The 20,170-nt window shown below is 36.5% G+C and overlaps 1 protein-coding gene across 2 annotated transcripts in view; it reads right to left on the minus strand.

Moving 5' to 3' along the window:
• LOC146999589 (uncharacterized) overlaps positions 1 to 20,170 on the minus strand; it is a 158,649-nt gene that overhangs the window by 53,521 nt on the left and 84,958 nt on the right. The window contains exon 2 of one of the 2 annotated variants that reach the window (XM_085808580.1): positions 15,646 to 15,891. The exons of the other annotated variant lie outside the window; for it this stretch is intronic. Within the exon in view, the coding sequence (XP_085664706.1) occupies positions 15,789 to 15,891 (103 nt within the window). The 3' untranslated portion in view covers positions 15,646 to 15,788. Of the gene's footprint in view, positions 1 to 15,645; positions 15,892 to 20,170 lie in introns of those variants that run through there. 2 annotated transcript variants of the gene reach the window in all.

Below are 20,170 nucleotides of genomic sequence, written 5' to 3' on the forward strand. Positions count from 1 at the left end.
TCAATGCTGGAAAGAAATAAACTCTTATCTCGAGGATCCACTGCAATTTGAAAATTCACAGTCAATTTATACTTACTACATTCTTCAAGAGTATTAAACTGTGCTTTTAAGGATGGTATTAAACTACATTTTAGTACGAAAGCATTAAATTATATTTCTAGTAAGACACCATTAAATCAAGTTCTCGGAACACAGCACCAATAAAGTTTTCTAAGAAACATTAATCAGAATTTTTCTAGAATGCACAGAACTGCATATTTCCATAAGTAAACATAACCTTTTTTATAGATGAAAAACTATTGATCCTGTGAACTTAAGAACCAATCAGAACTACATGGTACATCCAGGAAGTAAATGGCGAAGACCAAAATGATTGCCATCGTGGTTTCTTTCTAAACCGCGAGAAATACATCATTTCCCTGATGTAAAAAGTTTAATCCCTCGCTCAGCCGGCCAGAACGAAATTAGATTCGCATGAATCAACACTTTTTATCCGCCAAATATTAAGGAAACTTGTCTTTCACACTCGGACGAAGCCAACCAAGATAAGGATGGAAGAAATTTAAGAAACGAGACTAATTTTATCACTTGAGATACACCATTTTTTCATTTCAGCAAACTTAAATTAAAACTGTCTAAATAACATCATGAAATTCAGAACCACTTAGGAGAATTTTCCTGAAGCCCCGTGAGATAAAAATGTAGCCCGCATATATACAGATCTGAATGTTTCAGACTTGTTGGAGATTAACAAAACATATTTCCATAACTTTTTATGTATGCTTGAGAGCATATATATGCTACGTAAGCCTTTCTTGGAAAGGTCGAATTAGGAGTACCGTGTCATCACATAAATCTTTATGAATAAGAATCAGATTAAGGTTTATGGCACTTTAGGCTTACGCGAAAGATTACAGTTTTTTCTTAATGAGAGAAAGATATGAGAAAACATTTATCTAATATAAGCATTATAGACAATATAGCACTTATTCCAACATATGTTTAAATTATTCCTTTGCGTAGAGGCACTGATGGCAAAAGAAAATAGTGAACTATCCTTCATTCATTGTAAATAGTCTATATAAGTGAAAGGCAAAATAACCTAGTTTCTAAATGAGAAATGTAGATTAAACATTACTAATGAATCTTACTAATCAGTTTCACAAGTCATATATATTACTGGAGGAGTTCAAGGAACAAGAATCAGCATAATTTTCATAAGTTTTCAGGACTACTTTCGAAGGTTTAAATATAGAACCTACTTCTTCAGCTGAAGAAAGTGCACGAACGTAAGGTATTTCGCGCTAAGAAGAATATGAGGCATATGTTAGGAAAAAAAAAAAACATATAAATCCTCTGTGTCCGAATACTGCTGGTCAGAAAACCCATTTTCCATTTTTCTGCAGCCAAAATTATTCAAACAACATATTCTATTGGCGAATTAGATTTTCTACATGCGTTTCCCGTTCATAAAAATCCTTCGGTTCTAGTTAACGATCCCAATTCCAATCCGTCTTCCTCTTCAGCTTTTAAGGAAATTACTACGTAGGTGTTTTCATATTTCATCAGTAGAGGGCGTTATTATCTTGACTTTCCCCCTCTCATTCTTATCGCCTTATCTTATCAATGGCTTCTCTTTTGCCATTTAAACTTTTGCAGTCGAAGAAGTGGGTTTTATACTCAAACCTTTGAAACTACTGCTGCAAATTTATGAATATTACTCTGATTCTGGATCTTTCAAACCTCCAATAATTGTTATGCGGCGTGTTATTTTAATTAAAAAGTCACAGATAATCTAATTTTAGCATGTGAAAAGATTTATTTATTATTTATTATTAGCTTATTATTATTTAGATGAAAGAAAATACAGAAGCAATAAAAATTTGCTATCAAAATTTTTATGCTGATGACACACGACATGATGATTTTTTTGAAAAAATCCTGTATTTTAGCCTAAAGAACCATTATCCCAGGAGGGCTATTAACTCGAAACGGCATTTTGCGTCGAATCACTATAAACAGCTATATGACTTTTCAAGGTTTTGCCCCCAAATATTAGCGCCCTGTATTACATTTAAAGAAATTAAATAATGAAGAATCTGCATAAATGCCTGTATATTTCTCGTACTGTGAAAAACAACGAGATCTAGAACCATCAAATTTTGAAAAACGTAGTCCTCCACTCGAATATAGACAACTGGAAGCCCGAATCTTAAACTTCGAATTTGTTTTATTATCTATTTCATATTTTTTAAACTTTAACGAATTTTTAATTAAGAAACTCAAGAATTTAAAAGTAAAGTGAGCAGTAGCAACACAGTGTACGGAATAAAATATTTCTATCAGCAGCGCGCGAGACTGTCTATCGGAAATTCTAAACATATGGTGTTTTTAAATATTTTTTGCCCAAATGAATAAAATCCTCTTCTGGCGTAAAATAAAATCTGAAAGCTTTCAAACTTTTTGTTGAAGCACGTTCTCGATATTTATAGCTAAACTGGTGCAACCTGCACGTCCGTTGTCGAACAATTACATTTATACTTTTCATAATTTTATACTCTATTTGAAGTATACAAGACAAGTAGCGGTCCCGCTTGCTGTCATGTGTTAGGTTAAGAATAATATACTTATGAGTTTACCTTACTCCTATTAGTTAAGGTTTTGGATTGAAAATGTCAATATTTTTATTGGCTGAAAGATTTTTTTGTTTGTTTTTTGTATGCAGTATGAAGAGCGTTATATCTAAATCACGTCCTGAGTGCTATATGAAAATTCATACGACAGGAATTAATTAATTTCGAAAGGGATTAATTTCGAAATAAAGCAGTTCAGAGAGATTTATTATACACATATCACGAGAAGTAACCAAATTAAGATGGAAGCTTAAACGGTTATTATAAATTAAAATTAATATTTTATTTTACTCAGTCAGTTACTTCCCCTTTATATCTTACATACAGACATACATATAATGATTTATATATTAATACAACTACAAAGCTTCAAAATTATGGAAAAAAGTATTAAGGAAACTTCTAATGCATATCAGTACAATGAATGGGCTGGAATGAGAAAAACGCAGTCGGCAAACCTTAATTTATTTACCTTTCTGGACATTTTAAATTTATTTATGGAGAAAGGAAGTTTGTCTATGCACTTTTCTGGTATTTCCTACACACCACATGAAGCGTACTGATTACCACTCTGGGAAGGGAGGAAAAAAATATTTGTCGGGGACTCCCGTCGCGTAGAGTTAACTAACAGAGGAAACGGAAATCCCAGCAGTAGCTAACAAGACTGGAAAGCAAATTCGTACAAAAAGTCGGTCATTCGTAAATTGCCATTAAAAAGTACAGCGAGAACAAAAAAAGGAAAAGAAATAAACATGAACTATAAAAAGATGAAACGGCGGAGAGAACATTTTGCTGCAAAGTCCTTTCAAATTTCCACTCGGTTACAAAGTGCTCTTACCCTTTTTTTTTAATCCATCCGTCACGGCCTAAAAAACATTCCCATCGTTATTTCATTTTTACTTTACAACTGCAACAGCCGATGCGTGACTGGGCAATGGTCACTTCGGGCTGAAGACATCCCTGTGATAATAGATAACAACGGGAACGACTTTCAGCCATGTCCCAAGCGCATAATCACTCAGATGAAACCAGTTTAACAACCTGGAGCTCGATGGCAATGATGATGTACTAGAAGACAATACGTCACACTGGTGAACCAACCCCCAGACACGATAAGTAAAACAAATTTATCTAAATTAAGACAAAGCATGGAAAGTTTACATACCTACAGGATATTACACTCGCCCATCTTACTGAATCTTGTTACAGCAGTAACAGACCATCTGAAGGTTTGAGTGTTTAGTCTAAATAAGCCTGGATCTAGAAAAAATATTTACAGCAATTCTGCGTCCTCTCCAGAATATCAAGACATGGGTAAAACTTGAACTTATGGTACATAAGCACAACATACAAACACAGTCACCTAAACAGATCAATCAACCTGGCCCTCAGAGATCCTGTACATCTTCTATCTAAATATAAAATAAGCTCCTAAAGAATATTTATAAAATATTACCAGTTTCAGAGTACCAGATTTCACTGCATTTTGCACTATATAACGCAGTGTCCTGGAGTGTAGTTTAGTGTCTCATATTAATGTATATATGCCTTTGAAAATATTTTAATTGCAAAATTACCAGCGCAAGCTTTACTTATCTGACAAATAAACTAAGAATATTTTACTGGCAAGCTTCTAAATGCCTATGTGTAAAGTTCAAGTGTAATCGAGTGTGTCGCAACTCCATTAATTTATCGATTGCTCAATTTAATCGATTAACTTAATCGATTTAATCTAATGTTAAAGTGCATTCTTCCACTTGCAGTTGAATAATAGAAAATAATGGCCTGAGGTACAATCGCAAAAATGCTTTACAATTCATTCGTATAATGTAAACCTATGTTGAATTTTTAGATCAAATAATCGGGTGAAGATCGCCCATGTAGCATCATTCTGCTGCTAGATCTGTGTGGACGCCAGACGATTCCACATAACCGATGCGTGACTAGGCAATGGTTACTTCGGGCTGAAGACATCCCTATGATAATCCCAAGCGCATAATCACTCAGATGAAATCAGTTTAACAACCTGGAGCTCGATGGCAATGATGTTGCACTAGAAGACAATATGGCACACTGGGTAAGCCAGTCTCATGACCAGATAGAACAGGCCCACCAGCGGCCGAGCGGTAAAGTCACTCAACACTGGTAGTTCAATCCGAGATTCGAATTCTGAAAATGGACCAGCTGCATGGGTGTTTTTGTGGCTTACCCTGTGTGTAATGTGTATACGAGTCAATTTTCCTTAAAAAGTCCTCCACGAAGCATCTCTGCTCTTAGGCAGATAATCCTCGAGACTTTGCTGTAATTAACCAAACTAGACAGAACTATGACATCCCTGCCCCCCATCAACTCTCAGCTTCATATATCGGCAACAGACGAACTTTTGACCAACGACAGCACGAAAGAAATAGAAATGACGAAATCTGCAACCGTAATTAAGGGAATGATCTTGACTAACCTTGTTTTCCGAATCTACAGAGAAATTTTAAAGCTGTTATAATCCACAATTCAGGCACTATAAGAAGGAACACACACTCTATTTAAATTGTTAACAAAAAATATGGACAATTTTCAAATTATTAACACAGAAACAAGCAACTTCAGTAACTGATTAAATCACGACGAAAACTTGTATTTATGGTACAATAACACTTTTTTTATGCAATGGCGGGCACTAACCACTATAGGCGTTGGCCACTACTAAGGCCGGAAACAGAGATCACTTTATTATGGAGGCACCTAATAGGTGGGCCACCGTTGCCTCCTATAAAGAGACAGTAAACCAGGAAGAAGAGGCGCCCAGACCTAGCTTAGAAGCCATACACAGTTAAATGCCCCCAACTCCCGGAGGCGATCCGAGGAGGCTAACAGTCCCGATCAACTCGGGAAGTCAGAAAGCAGAATGTCTGGGTTAATAAAACGCTAAGTCAGTGACACATTCGCCAACAAAGACAACACAAGTCAAGAGGTCTGCCCGCCAGTGCTGACCAGGAGGAACCAATCTCCCTCGGACAACTTTTCGAACCATGCAGCACCCACAAAGATCAGACAAGACAGTATGAGTACAGTCCCTGCCCAGCCTGAACCTACCATCGAATAAAGGATGGTTCTAGGCACTGTGAAGACTTAATATTTCCTCAGAAGTCGAGCCTATGTAGACCTAGCCAGAACGCCGGGATTGCTCCGGGGAGGAGGGAAGATGAAGAGTCCTATGAAGAAAAAGATGATATACATCTATGTCTTCTCCGGGATTCGCAATAAGATATATACACATATCATTAATCTAATTAGATTAATTCGACTCGGGAGATGACGAACATATACATATATCTAATTAGATTAACTATATCTAATTATAGATACATATATCATATACATATATCTAATAAGATTAACTCGGCTTGGGAGAGGAATAAAACAGTCTGCCTAAATATAAATATTCACAAAAATATGAAGCACAGTTACTATCTCATTAAAATATTACTAGCTTTATGAGGTATTTCTCACGCCTTCTTAGCATGCCTTCGTGGCATAGTGGTCAGCACGCTCGACGGGCTAGTCCCCGCTAGGGCATTGATCATTTTTCATCTCTCCTGCTTCGAAATAACGTAATAGCCTTAGAGTATTACACTTCATTTTCCACAGCAATGGCATCAAGTGATGTTTTGACTAATAACAGCATCAAAGAAGTAAAGGTGATAAAGTCTGCAGTAGGTATTTAAAGGGATACATTTCAGATAACTATACTTTCCAAATCATAACCATTTCAACATCTACGAAGACATTTTGCAGGCCTTCAAGAATACCTTCAGAAACCACACAAATTAGAAGGCATTGTATGCATGAAACAAACATATTTTTCAAATTATTATGAGATGAGATGATATCTAAATAATAGTGAAAATAATATTTTCATTTGGAATGAAAGTGTTAACGTTTTTCACTATTTATTTAGCGCTACTTAATCAATTGTTATAAAAACTATTAAAAATGAAACTCAGAGTGATTACAAGCAAGACCAATACGGGGACTTCAAATTTTGATTGATTGCAGGCTAACATTATCGATTATCGAGTGTAATTTGTCTGTGAGACTTTTACAGATTTCGGCGATTGACTGGTGTAAGATTGTATTTTCAATACGAATTATTACCTAAGTTGAACAATTTAATTATCTATCGGTGAAAGAGTAAACTGAATGCAGCATTGTTCGAGCACTTCCGGTAATATAACAGTTGACTGTCTCCAGTGTGAGGTCGTGCAGTAAATTTAGAGAGATTATTAAAATTCGATTAAAGCAAACGGCAACAATACTGTCAAGGTCATTGGGGACCTGTGATTTGTAACTCATTCATATGGGGCATTACAGTGTTTCATATATTGATTGCACTTCTTGCTAAACCGCGTGAATAATAAATGCACGATAGTGTAATGTAAGTAATGCAACACTTCTAAAATTCTGGAGGACCCACCAGTGGTCGAGTGGTTACGACTACAGAACACTGGCAGTTTGACCCTGGTTCTAACACAACCGAACGGGTTGGTACATGGATGTTTTTTGTGGTTTTTCCAGGGTCAATAGACCAATAAGATCAGGTTCTTTCCAATGCTAATGTCACTTACTTAAAAAAGTGGAAAAGGCCAATATGTAAGTAAAGGATTTTCAGCAGGCTAGGAATCAATGACGTCACACAACAGCAATTTACAACAAGAAGCCGCCATTTGTTTACATTTTCCGTTCTTTGTATTTTTACTGGTTTGCTGACTATTCGTTCAATTTTACATATTTTATGGGGAATTTTGGATTTTAATAGTTTTTAATTTCATGGTCTTTCATGTCTTTGTGGATTTGGTTCAAATTTCTTTCTTTTTGTCTATAATTGATTAATTTTCAGCAGCATTTGCGTGGAAATGGTGTAGGGACAATTTATTTTAAAATAAAAATTGTGATACTATATATATAGCCACTCTGTTACCCCCTCTGAGCTCAGTTTTTTAAAAATTTTTGTATATTGGTAAATTGTGCATTTTTGGCTTTAAAATAGAATGAATTATGTTGTTCTTATATTCCGGTTAAGGTTTTTATGGGTATAGTTAATCATGCAGTAGTTGTGGAATTATCAAGTGGCGCTAAGCCTAACGAGGCAGCCATTTATTTACATTTTAAATTCTTAGTAGAAAAGTGACAGTTGGTACACCAATTTCAGTGTCATTTTGCCCCAGTGTGACCAAAAGTTAACTCCCAGTTTTGCACACCGAAAGTTTCGTCATTCTGCACTCTGGCAGTAACTTTCATTTTAACAGTAAACATTGTTTTTTCAACTGTTTTTTAACTGTATTCGCTGTTTTAGGTTTTTGTGTGTTTTAGAATTTTTAATGAAGTGGGAGTTTTTATGTATTTTTTATTTGCCGCAAAGTGAAAACTGAACTGATTAAATTAGAAATATATCTCTAATTAAATTCGAGGAAATACGTTTAAACGAAGAATTTAATAGGCCGTAGAAGGAAATCATGCGGTGTACACATCTTTAATTATAGGAAATGAGTAAAATAAACTTGGGTGTGTTCTGTCTCTGCTGGTGTCGCAATTTTAATGGCCAGCAGTGTATCTATTACTGTTCTTCTTCGATTGCATGGAATGTAATTCTGCTGTAACTTTCAATAAACATCAAGTTTTCTTTACCATAAGAATATTTATTCAGGGGATTGAGCACGAACTTCTACCACGCAACAACACGATATAAAACAGTAATTACTGTTGACATAAAAGACTTAATAACTACAGTTAGTTAGAACACTGCAGTCGTAGCGAACTGCAAGTGTTAACAAAAATATAATGACCCAAACGCGTGTTTTTGCAGACTAAAGGAACAGAAAATAAAGAGAATAAAGTAGCATTTAAATAAGCTTAAAATATGGGTCAGGAATGAAATTTATTTGCGCCCGGTATACGTGCAGAAGATAATGCGGCATCGAAATTTGCGATTCAGAGGTTACGAAATTTCTCAATTTCTGTCATCAGATTTTTTTTCATTTTTATATAAGCACTGATTTTACGGTAAAGCTCTTTTCATACTTTCCGTAATTTTTTATTTGTCATCCCAAGATTGTAATCCCATCTCGAAAAACTGGCAAAATTCACGGAATAATCACGAAGATTAATCTGAGACATAAATCAGTGACAGCAAAATTTTCTGATTTATGTTAATAGTGTAATGAAAAAATTCCTACATGCGAGCTCCACGCATTATTTTTTAGTCATCTATGTTAATTTTTTGGAGGCACTAGCTGTTATAAGCGAAGGCCACTGCTAAGGTCGGAAGCGGTGGTAACTTCACTATCGAGGCAACTAATAGATGGGCCACCGTTGCCTCCCAAGAAGAGGCAGTACATTAGGAGAAGCGGCACCGAGACCTGGCTAGCTCGAAGCTACCTTAGCGCAATTAAAGTGCCCTAAACCCTAGAGGCGATCCATGAGACCGCTCATCTTGTAGAAACATTAGGTTAGTTTGAAGCAGGAAGAAGTGAAAAATGAGCAATGCCCTCGCCAGGACTCGAAGCTCGCACCTTTCGAATACGCGCCGAGTGTGCTGACCATTACACCACGAACGCATGGTAAGAAGGCGAGCGAAATACCTTATAATCTGTCGGTCGATTCGGTCGAAATACCGTATAATCTGTCGGTCGAGTAGACAGGCATATTCAGCAACTCACATTCCACGTCCCCATCCTGGAGGGAATGTAAAATCATCTGCCATCAACAAGGGCTCCAACCTCGGATAGCAGAGCGAAGTCACTTAAGCATTGACAGGCAGACCGGGCCACCAATCCGGCCTGAAAACACTACGTCATGGTAGATAGGTAGGTTACGGAAGACGGGGACGCCTGATGTCTAACAGAGGTAAACAGGCAACTACACAGGTCGAGTCCAGGGGAAAGAACGACGGAAGGATATGAATATGCAATTTTGAGGCTTCAGACGCCCACTGGAAACATCAAGCAGTCTAAATGCTCGCCGACTCCACCGACGGGGATGTTTTCACCCGGACAACCATGAATACCTTACTATATAGCTCCACCACAACCAAACGGAACAGACAACACAATACCGATATGGTCCCTGCCAAGCCCGAATCAGCCGTCGCCGGCGATGACTCTAGTCCTTTGAAGACTGATTTTTATCCCCACGTGGCCGAGACTGCCTAGGTACAGATCATAACTAGTAGCTTCGAAGGTTTTACCTGATTCGACCCCCGGGGGAGGGCTTATGAAGAGATACAAAATTTGCATCTTTGCCTTATCCGACATTCGAACCTACGCCTTCGGTATGGCAATCACAGTCAATAACCACTTTCTCGTCTGGGTCGCAGGCCCAGAAATTTAAAAAATAACAAATAATAAAAAAAATATATAATACAAATAAAATAACAAAAATATTATGACAGCTAGTCATAGTCATTTTATTAAAAAGTTTAAAAAGTATTTTAATATATTTAATTTATTACTTTTAGTTCATAGGATGCGAAAAAGTAATCAAAGAACCATTTCCTCTGAACGTAAAATGATCTAAAAATTCATTATTGTTAGCGACAACGGGACAACTATAAATAAATGTCTTTCTTGCTTTTCGATTAAATTATCTTAAAATTTCTAAAATACTTATAATAAAGTTCTAACTGAAACTGCATGCGGGCTGTATTCCCAATCTGAAAACAGATGATAGGCCAGTTTTTTTTTAAATAAAGAAAACAAAAAAAAAAAATTTTGTTGATGAAATAAAAAATATTTTACATTTGTCTTACTAGATATTTATCACAACATATATAAATAATAATTAAATCCAAAGAAAAAGTCAAATTTATGTTTATTTGCTATCAAAAGCTTGGTACCTACAAGGTTCGTTACACTTTTTAATTCAAATATATTGACAGCTAAATGATAAAATTATCGAAACATTTTCGTAAAATTTTATAAATAAATTATCGTCTACCACTGTTTCTTTATTTTTGCATTTTGGTGATAAAAAATTATTTGACTTTATTTTTGCTTGTTTACTTCGTTATATTTTATTTAATGTTTAAAAACAGCTCGTAGTCGTAAGGAAACAACGAACAGTATTCGAAAATTGATAACTTTTTATCATGAGGATGGAAATTCGATTCGGGATATCGCTAAATTAGTAAATTTATCCCATTCTACGATGCAGTGTGTGATAAAATGCTTTGAAGAAAAAATCGGATCTAAAATAAAGAAGAGATTGTCCCGCAAAGAAGACTCGACGTTACTCAACGTGAACAGATATTTATAGTTACAAAATCTGGGAAAAATTCCTGTTTGAGTGTAGTAAAGATTTTTATAGAATTTACTAAAAAGTTTTCTTTCTACTTCAGTTTAACTTAAACCTGTTCGAAGAGTACTCATCAGTTGGATTACATAGACGCTCAGCAAGAAAAAAAAAATTTTGGAAGTGCAAAAAATAGAAAGCTTAGGCTTTCCTTCTCAAAATTAATGGTAAGTAAGCTCGAAGCGTATTAGAATCATGTCTTGTTTGCGGTTTGCCGATGAAAGCAAATTATTTAACATTTTTAGTTCCGACAAGCGTATAATAGTATTAAAAAAATAGGATCCTTATCCCAATACCTTGATTGGTACAGTAAAGCATGGCGGTGGACTTGTTCTTGTGTGACGAGATGCTTGTCAGCACCAGGATTAAATAATTTAGTATTTATTCATGGCACAATGAACCATGTGCCATGAATAAACGATTATACAAATGGTTTTAAAATATATAAATGATTATTTATATATTTTTAAAAGATAATTTAAAAATTACCCGCCCAAAATTTGGATACAGGAAACATCTTTTATTCTTCATCAGGATAACGATTCTAAGCACATGGACTTTCAGAACTTGTGGACAGTTATAGACAACGTTCGCCTTGTCTATAACTGTCCAAAAGTTCCGAAAACACCTCCTCAGTCACCAGATTTAAACCCAACAGAATACATCTGAGGAGAATTAGAGGTTAGAGTACAAAGGCACGACATTAAAACAAAAACCGAATTAAAAACAGTAATGATGGAAAAATGGAGGAGCATTGAATGAGATATTTACAAACCCATGGTCACAGCTGTCATAAATACTGCAGTATATATTATAAAATACTAACAGACAGAAATACTACAATATTTACAAATATCTGCAGATTTCTTTAAAGCGTGCCAAGACTTTGAGGTAATTTTCCTGTTACCTTTTCATTATTGATTTTCCCCCAAAAAATAGTTTTAATATGTTCATAAAATAATTAATGTAGTTTTTCTAAGAGAAATTTATAAACATTATTAAAAAATTTTCATTCTAAAATATTAATTTTTATCAATGAATAAAACAATATTTCATTGAACTCGTAAGTGTATGAACACTTTTGTGATCCGCTGTATGTGAGTTCATTTTCATAACCATTTGAATAAACTGTTTTTTACCAAAAACGTTTGGAATAACTTTTTCGAAAACAAGTACATTTAGAAATATGATCAGTAATATACATGAAAGAAAATCAAATCGTTTCGCTAATATTTAGTAACTGTATAAGGTATTTCTCCCACCATCTTGGCTAGCTTTCGTGGTGTAATGGTCTGCACGCTCAGCGCGTAATTGAGAGGTCCGCGGTTCGGTTCCACGCGTTGCTAATTTTTCATCTTTCCTGCTTCCAAAAAAAAAAAAAAAAAAAAAAAAAAAAAAAAAAAAAAAAATGCCTAATGTCTCTACAGTGGCACCCGAACTAAAAGGGTGGTGGATGATGATTCTCCTCACCCAGGATTTGGCGATTGGGTCCCCTAAAAAACCCCAGTCGCCCTTTAAAAGGGAGAGTATATAAGGTGCTTTTCCCAACTTTTTGACGTGCCTTCGTGGTGTAGTGGTCTGCACGCTCAGCGTGTAATTGAGAGGTACGCGGTTCGATTCCCGTCGAAGGCGTTGCTAATTTTTCATCTTTCCTGCTTCCAAAAAGTACCTAATGTTTCTACAATTGATATTTGGAAATTAAACCGAAAAAACACAGAATGTCCAAAAACAGACATGAGTCATTGCAATCAAACTACCTGAAATTATATTCCACAAATAAAAACGGAATAAGAAATAATTGCCTGTTTTTGAAAGGATACTGTAATGAAATAATTTGACTAACAAATTCTCCTTTGGAGACGCAAATCTTTGTATGATATTCCTTCGTTGACACGGTTGGTATTTGGAGTTCAAATCGGTGCATATCCTGCGTACGTATATTATTGTAAATTTTATTTTAAATTGGAATGACATAAATTAATAATCTCAAATTCTTTGGAAGAATGATAATTTCAACGTACTACAGCCAGACACAGCCAACAGAAAACATTAGCAGATCAAAACCGAGCACATAACTATGATAATGAGCGCGTAAATTTTTCCAAAAGGACGCATCAAACCGACATGGTAGGGCTATGGTAAAATGGGCTTATTGCCTCCAACCGCTCGGTATAAAGAGCAGAAAATTCCGGGTAGAAAACGCAAGGACATAGGGACAAGGTCGTTAACATTGCCCATGTCGCGTACCACACGCGATGGACTTTGGGGAAAAAGAGTTCTCTAATTTATGTGAGGTATCATCCGCTGCCACATTTACGTGACCAAGGCATTAAGAGGTCGAGAGTGGCAAAAACTCGTCTATTTCGTCCAAATCCATCGGCCAATGCTCTGGCGCTGTCTTAATGATACCAGGTTTGCTTCCAATCTATTTCGGGTTGGGAGGGGGAATCTAGGGTAGAGAGGGAGAATGACTAGCGAAATACACCGTAGATTTATTTTTTAAAAAAGGAACGGGGTAATTTGTTAGGAACCTGACTCCCGTTCCTGTGTGGGTGACAGGAACGAGGAAGCAAATATTCCCGCCTTTTTAACTTCCGTTGTTTACGTCATCAGATATTTTTTAAAATGTGTATTTGATTAATCGGGTGAAAAGTGTGGCTGACACATGCACGTGATAAGTATGTATTTCTTTGGAATTGAATGGCCTATAAAATTACAAATAACCGTATTCCAGATGCACATAATACAGAGGATTTTCGCACAATTTTAGACGATTTTTTTTACTGCTTTTAAAAGTATAAATTATCGTCTGCTGCTTGATTGTTTCGTTTTCATTCAAAATGGCGCTTTTAAAGAAGCAATGGATGGAAGGTTATGCTTGTGCTCTTTCCTAAATAAATTATCGCACCTAGTTATTAAGAAACGCTGTGAAAGCCATTGGTTTTCGATATCTGAAGCTATGATAGGTAGTCAATAAGAAAGCAAAAAAAGTTTGAAGTTTGGCTTCAAGGAGATCTAAATATTTATCTAAAGGGAAAAAAAAAACAAAAAAAAACAGAACGTTTCTAATGATGCAAAGGTAAGATCTTTAATGCTAAAAGAAAATATACTTAGGATAGTCGCAAAATCCTTAAAATGCACCTCGTCAGCTGTAAAAAAATGGATTATTTCTGATTTGAATCGTAAAAAGGCAAAATTAACATAATGTTATCCCACCTTCTTGGCATGCCTTCGTGGTGTGGTGGTCTGCACGCTGGGCGCGTATTCCAGAGATCCGCGGTTCGATTCCCGGCGAAGGCGGTTGCTCATTTTTTCAGCTTGCGTGCTTGCAAAAAATTCCTAATGACTCTACAGTGGCGCCCGAACTAAAAGGGTGTTGAATGATGGTGCTCCACACCCAAGATTTGGCGACTGGGTCCCCTAAAAAAACCCCAGATGCCCTTTAAAAGGGGGAGTATATAAGGTATTTCACCCACCTTCTTGGCATGCTTTCGTGGTGTGGTGGTCTGCACGCTGGGCGCTATTCCAGAGGCCCGTGGTTCGATTCCCGTCGAAGGCGGTTGCTCATTTTTCATCTTGCCTGCTTCCAAAAAAAATCCTAACGGCTCTACAATGTGCATTGTCTTTCTCCAAGACATACCATCGAACACAGACCGCGCTGCAGAATTCTTTACGAGAAACATTTATCCGAACAAAATCTGTTACGTCTGTTAGTCCAAAACCTTAGCAGATGTAAAGCGATCTATAGCTGTGCCAGAAAGTAAGTACAAAGACTCGGAAAGGTTTAAAATAAATCTTTTCATTACACAGAAATTAGGACATAAATACATGTTCTTCTGATGACAAAATCAACTACAACTGGTGGCGATGCAACTAAAGTAAAGTCAAATTTCAATTTTAGACGTAGAATAGTAATCGAATTACACACAATTAAATTTAAAAATAGCTTTGGCTTAGAACTTTTAACCGGGGCATCAGATTCAAAAGTCGGCAGCGATAACGGAAAGATTAATAATTACACACTTATCAGGGCTGGAGAAACTAACGTAACGTGCTCGCCAAAGGCAGAAATACGCTCTGTCTTACAATGCAAAAGCCTGAGCTTAAAATACATTTTTTTTTTCCAGTGGCGGGCACTAGCCATTATAGGCGCTGGATACTACTAATATCGGAAGTGGTGGTCACTTCATTAGGGAAGCATCTAACAGGTAGGCTACCATCGCCTCCTATGAAGGGACAGAGAGCTTGAATCCATGCCTTGTCAGAGATTTGAGCCCGGCGCCTTCGGTACGGCAGTCAGAGTTACTAACCATTTTCCATCTGGGAGACAAAATCTTAAATACTACCATCTAACTAAATTTGCATTCTGGTGAGGAAACGGAAAGGGCTAGTCTTACAGTAGTAAGGATATAGTAAAGACTAAAATAATAAATAGCTGGTTAATTTAAATAATAATAACTGTACAACATCTTTCATGTCGTCTCATCTATCATCTAAAATATCATTACATTGTATTATTTTGCAGCGATATAGCCATTTGTTTCATGAGTAGAAAACAGGGGAAAAAAATTAAAGGTTTCCTAATTGCTTGAAAACTGAAAGAAACTGCTTGAACAATAAGATTCGGTTATATCTAGATTAACTGTTTCTGTTTATTAACAATCACATGAAATCTACAAGAAACATTTTTTGGAAAATAAAAATTGGTGATAACATCAAGTAAAAAGCAGGAAGAGAGATGTAACTGCGGGTTTCTTCTCCCAGTGAAAATGCCATTCAAAATTCTTGCCAAGGAACTGCCTCAGAGTCGGATCATAAAGAAGAGAATGGGAAGAACTCGATTTGACCGTATTCCATGGCATTCCGCCTTCCGCCCAGACTGTTTTTGTGGTGGGGAGTGTCGTTCAACTTCGCCCTTGAAAAAACGAAGAGGAGTATTGCCAACGGAGGGAAAGATAAATGATGATTATAAAGAGAAAAAAAATAAACAGAAAATATGTTTCCCCTACATACAGAGCAAAAGACCTCAATTTAGAGAAATAACTCAAGAATACAGTTACTTGCTTATTGACATCTAGCCAGAGATTTATTTCTCACATCAGTTTGGATCATACGAGCTCTTTGTACTTAGATCAGGGTTTCTTAAAACTGTGGGTCACGACCTCCAGTGGGGGTCGCAAAACATTTTAGCAGTTTTGATATTTCTTTAACTTATTATAATAATTTTACAACTACCAAGTATTTTTGCAGAATGTATCTGAGAATAGATAAAGGTAAGACAATATAGACAAGGAAAAAAACGAAAACGTTTCGACGCATTCTTTTTATAATATAAACGTTCATTTTCCTTGCTTTGCACGTGACGTTGTCATTTCGTCTATTACTTATTTAAAATTTTCACATTGTTCTATGTCTTAAAATTAGAAATTAAAGTTAATGACCTAAAACTGCAATAGTATATTACAGTACAAGTGAAAAAATTGACAGTTTGATTCACGCGCGTGTCGGATTTGCGCAATACTCCCACAAAATTTCTGTGAATATTATGGGAACTTGGAGGTCGCGATCGAAAAATGTTTAAGAAACTCTGACTTACATCGAAGCCGAATAAGGGTCCAAGGGTGAGAGAGCTTGCGAGTGAATTAATAAGAAATGCGCCAAATTCACTACGAAAATTTACATTAAAAAATAATTTATGCTGGTCAACTCTCAATTTTGAAAATATCAAGAAACATCATTTTAAATATCATATTTAAAACAATACAAAAGAGCCAAAATTCCGAGCACTTGCGCATTAACTTTGTTTTCCTGAAACAATTCTTTAACCACATCAAAAACATATTTAATTATTAAGGTTTCGTTTGTTTGTCTATTTCATTACGGCAGAGCAATGGAGAGCTATCTGCCTAAGAGGATTGATAACCTTCGTAGAGGGCTGTCTAAGCAAAACTGGCTCCTATACACGTTACACATGGGCAAAACCAACTGTTATTCATCCAACTGTTACAACGAAAGCAACCAACTGTTATTCATCCGATTGTTAATTCAGAGATTCTGTTAATTTGAAGATGTTCTCGCTTAGTGAATCAGAGATTAAATATTGATGAAATATTCTGAAATTACTTTATTGATCGATGAAGAGTTTACTGTAGATACAGATGTTCCGATTATTATGATGCGAGATTTCAGAGTAGACGTCAAACGAAATTAAAAGGTACTTTGTAGGGTTTATATTTATTTTAACTAACATTTATTTTAAGTTTAAACTATCTTTCCTGTCAATCCTTACTTTCCCCTGGAACTGCCAATGCCAGAATATGTAAATTTGAGTAGAACGCGCAAGCATTCAAATTATCAGCGGAAGTAGTATGATTTAAATAGAAGGAAACGAGTTCGGTGAGAGAGTTATTCTTACTTAGCGAGCGCGGAGGTAGAAATCGAGAATTGAAGAACCCCGCGTTGCGGCCTATGTGCTTGGCGGGAAGTAGTTGCAATTGTTCCAGTGAGCTTCGAGTCTGCTGAATTAGCAGCCGTATTGTAAAACGCGGGGAGTTAGTTATTTTAGAGAGCCTCGTAGTTAGAATATTGTCTTTACTTTCTTTTCAGGTTCTTATTTTTATTTTGACTGCCGAGTTGGCACCGTTTGTAAGCGTCAAGAGAACGCAATTGTAATTCATTACGTTGAATAAAAAGGGACTTAAATCCTTTACAAGACTCTGTGGTTTATACAAGCTTTCACAGTCACCCTTGGTTGCGTGCAAGTTGTAGGCGCGCAACGTTATATTGGCGCCCGAACACTTATCGAACTGAAATGGCCGAAAACTGGATGGAAGCCGCTGGACAACACCAAGAAATGACAACTCAGTTAGAAGGATTTGGATACCTGGTCCAGACTTTGAGAGCATCAATCAAGCCAAACGTCTATTTCGACGGAAAAAATTCGGTGTCCGTATTTTTAGAAGGTATAGAAAACCACTTTCAGCTCTACCCTGTGCCTGAAAGACAAAAAGTTGCCATCGCCACATCAGCACTAAGAGGACAGGCCGCGCTATGGTGGAAAAATATAGGCAAATTTCTTCTAGGTGAATTTGGAAGCCCGACGTATACTTTTGAAAATTTCAAAAAATCGTTAGTAAAGGCCTTCCCCATAGTGAAAGATCGCGCACGGCTGGAAGCCGAGCTATATAGTTTCTATCAACGGGATACAGCACAATTGACGGACTTTATTTTACGAAAAATCAAGCTAACGGATATGCTGTATGGCAAGAAACCCGATGCGGAGATTATTGAAATAATATTACCAAGATTGTTACCCGCTGTTCAAGACTACTTTGAAATTAGAAACCCAACCACATTGCAGGAACTTTTCGAATTGGCGGTGAAATTTCAAAATCGCAGAATAGCGGAAAGAGCGAGAGGGGAAACATATTCTCAAAGTACCAGAAGGAAGGAGGAAACCAGAAATGGAAATCGCTCATATGGGGGAAAGAACTATCAAGCTAACGCATCGAAACTCGAAGGTCAAGGCCCAAAAAGAAAATTTGAAAATAAGCATCCGCGTACCCAGAAGACACAGATTGAAAGGAAAGCTTTAAACGACTAGAGGGGCCTGTGAAAGGGAGGGTCCAGACCCCGGAAGTTTTAGAAAAACCCTCAAATAGACATCTAAATACAGTCATCGTAAAAAACTCACAGCTACCAATTATACAAGTCCTGGTTGGCGATGTACCAGTAGAAGCCCTCATCGATACAGGGGCAGAAGGAAATTTCATGAGTGAAAAGTTCTTCAAAAAGAATTTTTATAGGATACGACTATTCAAAACCAGAAATACGGAAATTATAGCGGCGCAAGGAAAAACATGTCACTGCATCGGGAAAGTATCATTAAACTTACAGATAAAAGAGGAAAATCTCAAAGTATTAATTTTTGTGGTGAAACACCTCCAACACTCTCTTATTTTAGGTATGGACTTTTTAAGGGCCGCGAGGGCCAAATTAAAGTTTCAAGATAGTTCCGTGGTGCTGGAGATGGACCAGAGGGTGGTGGAACCTGCGGAGACACCTGAATTGAACCTTAGCCATTTGAATGACCAGGAGAGTAAAGCAATACAGCAAGTGGTGAGTAATTTTTCTCATTTGTTTTCAGAAAAACCGGGAAACTGTCAGATCGTGACTCACAAGATTCAATTAAATGCCGAAAAACCTTGTAGGACTAAACCGTATCGCTATGATAAACAAAAAGACTTAATCATCGAAGAACATATTCAGGAGATGTTAAAGAATAAAATAATAACGCCCATAAATAGTGAATACGCGAGTCCAGTCGTACTATGTAGGAAAAAGAACGAGTTTCCTCCTTCGGATAAAAGGGCTTGGAGGTTTGCTATCGATTATAGAAAACTAAATAGCATAACTAAATTTCCAGTTTACCCTTTGCCGGTTATAGACGAGATCATTAGACAGATCAAATCGACGAGATATATGTCTACTTTGGACTTAACGTCTGGCTACTATCAAATAGCTATGAGACCCGAAGATATACATAAAACCGCGTTTATAACAAAATCGGGCACTTATGCATTTTTACGCATGCCTTTTGGGTTGTGTGGGGCCCCATCAACATTCCAGAGAGCTATGGACATTGTTCTAAAGCCTGTCCTAGGAAAATCAACCTTAATTTATCTAGATGATATAATTATAACGAGTAATACGTTGGAACAACACATTAATGACCTCGAACAAGTTTTTAAATTATTAAAAGAGGCCGGTCTTACAATTAACGCCTCAAAATGCAAGTTCGCAACTAAAGAACTTAAATATCTCGGTTATAAAATTTCGCAAAAGGGTATAGAAACGCAAGATTCAAAAATAAAAGCTATTAAGAATTTCCCACCGCCCAACACCGCAAAGAAACTTTCGTCTTTCCTTGGACTATGTTCTTACTATCGATCTTTCATAAAAGATTTCGCTAATATTGTTGAACCACTCTTAGTAATCAAAAGAAAAAAGAGTAAATTTACGTGGACAGCTGAAGCTAACACAGCTTTTGAAAGATTAAAAGAAGCGCTTATTAATGTCCCTGTTTTAAAATTCCCTGAGGGGGGACGAAAACCTGGAAATTGCGGCAGATGCATCAGATTATGCGGTGGGTGCGATTCTTATGAAAAATAACCATCCGATGGCATTTTTTAGTA

The sequence above is a fragment of the Stegodyphus dumicola genome, chromosome 1 (genome assembly GCF_044657685.1).
Source record: "Stegodyphus dumicola isolate Sdum_Otavi_A_Nest chromosome 1, ASM4465768v1".
Classification (NCBI taxonomy): domain Eukaryota; kingdom Metazoa; phylum Arthropoda; class Arachnida; order Araneae; family Eresidae; genus Stegodyphus; species Stegodyphus dumicola.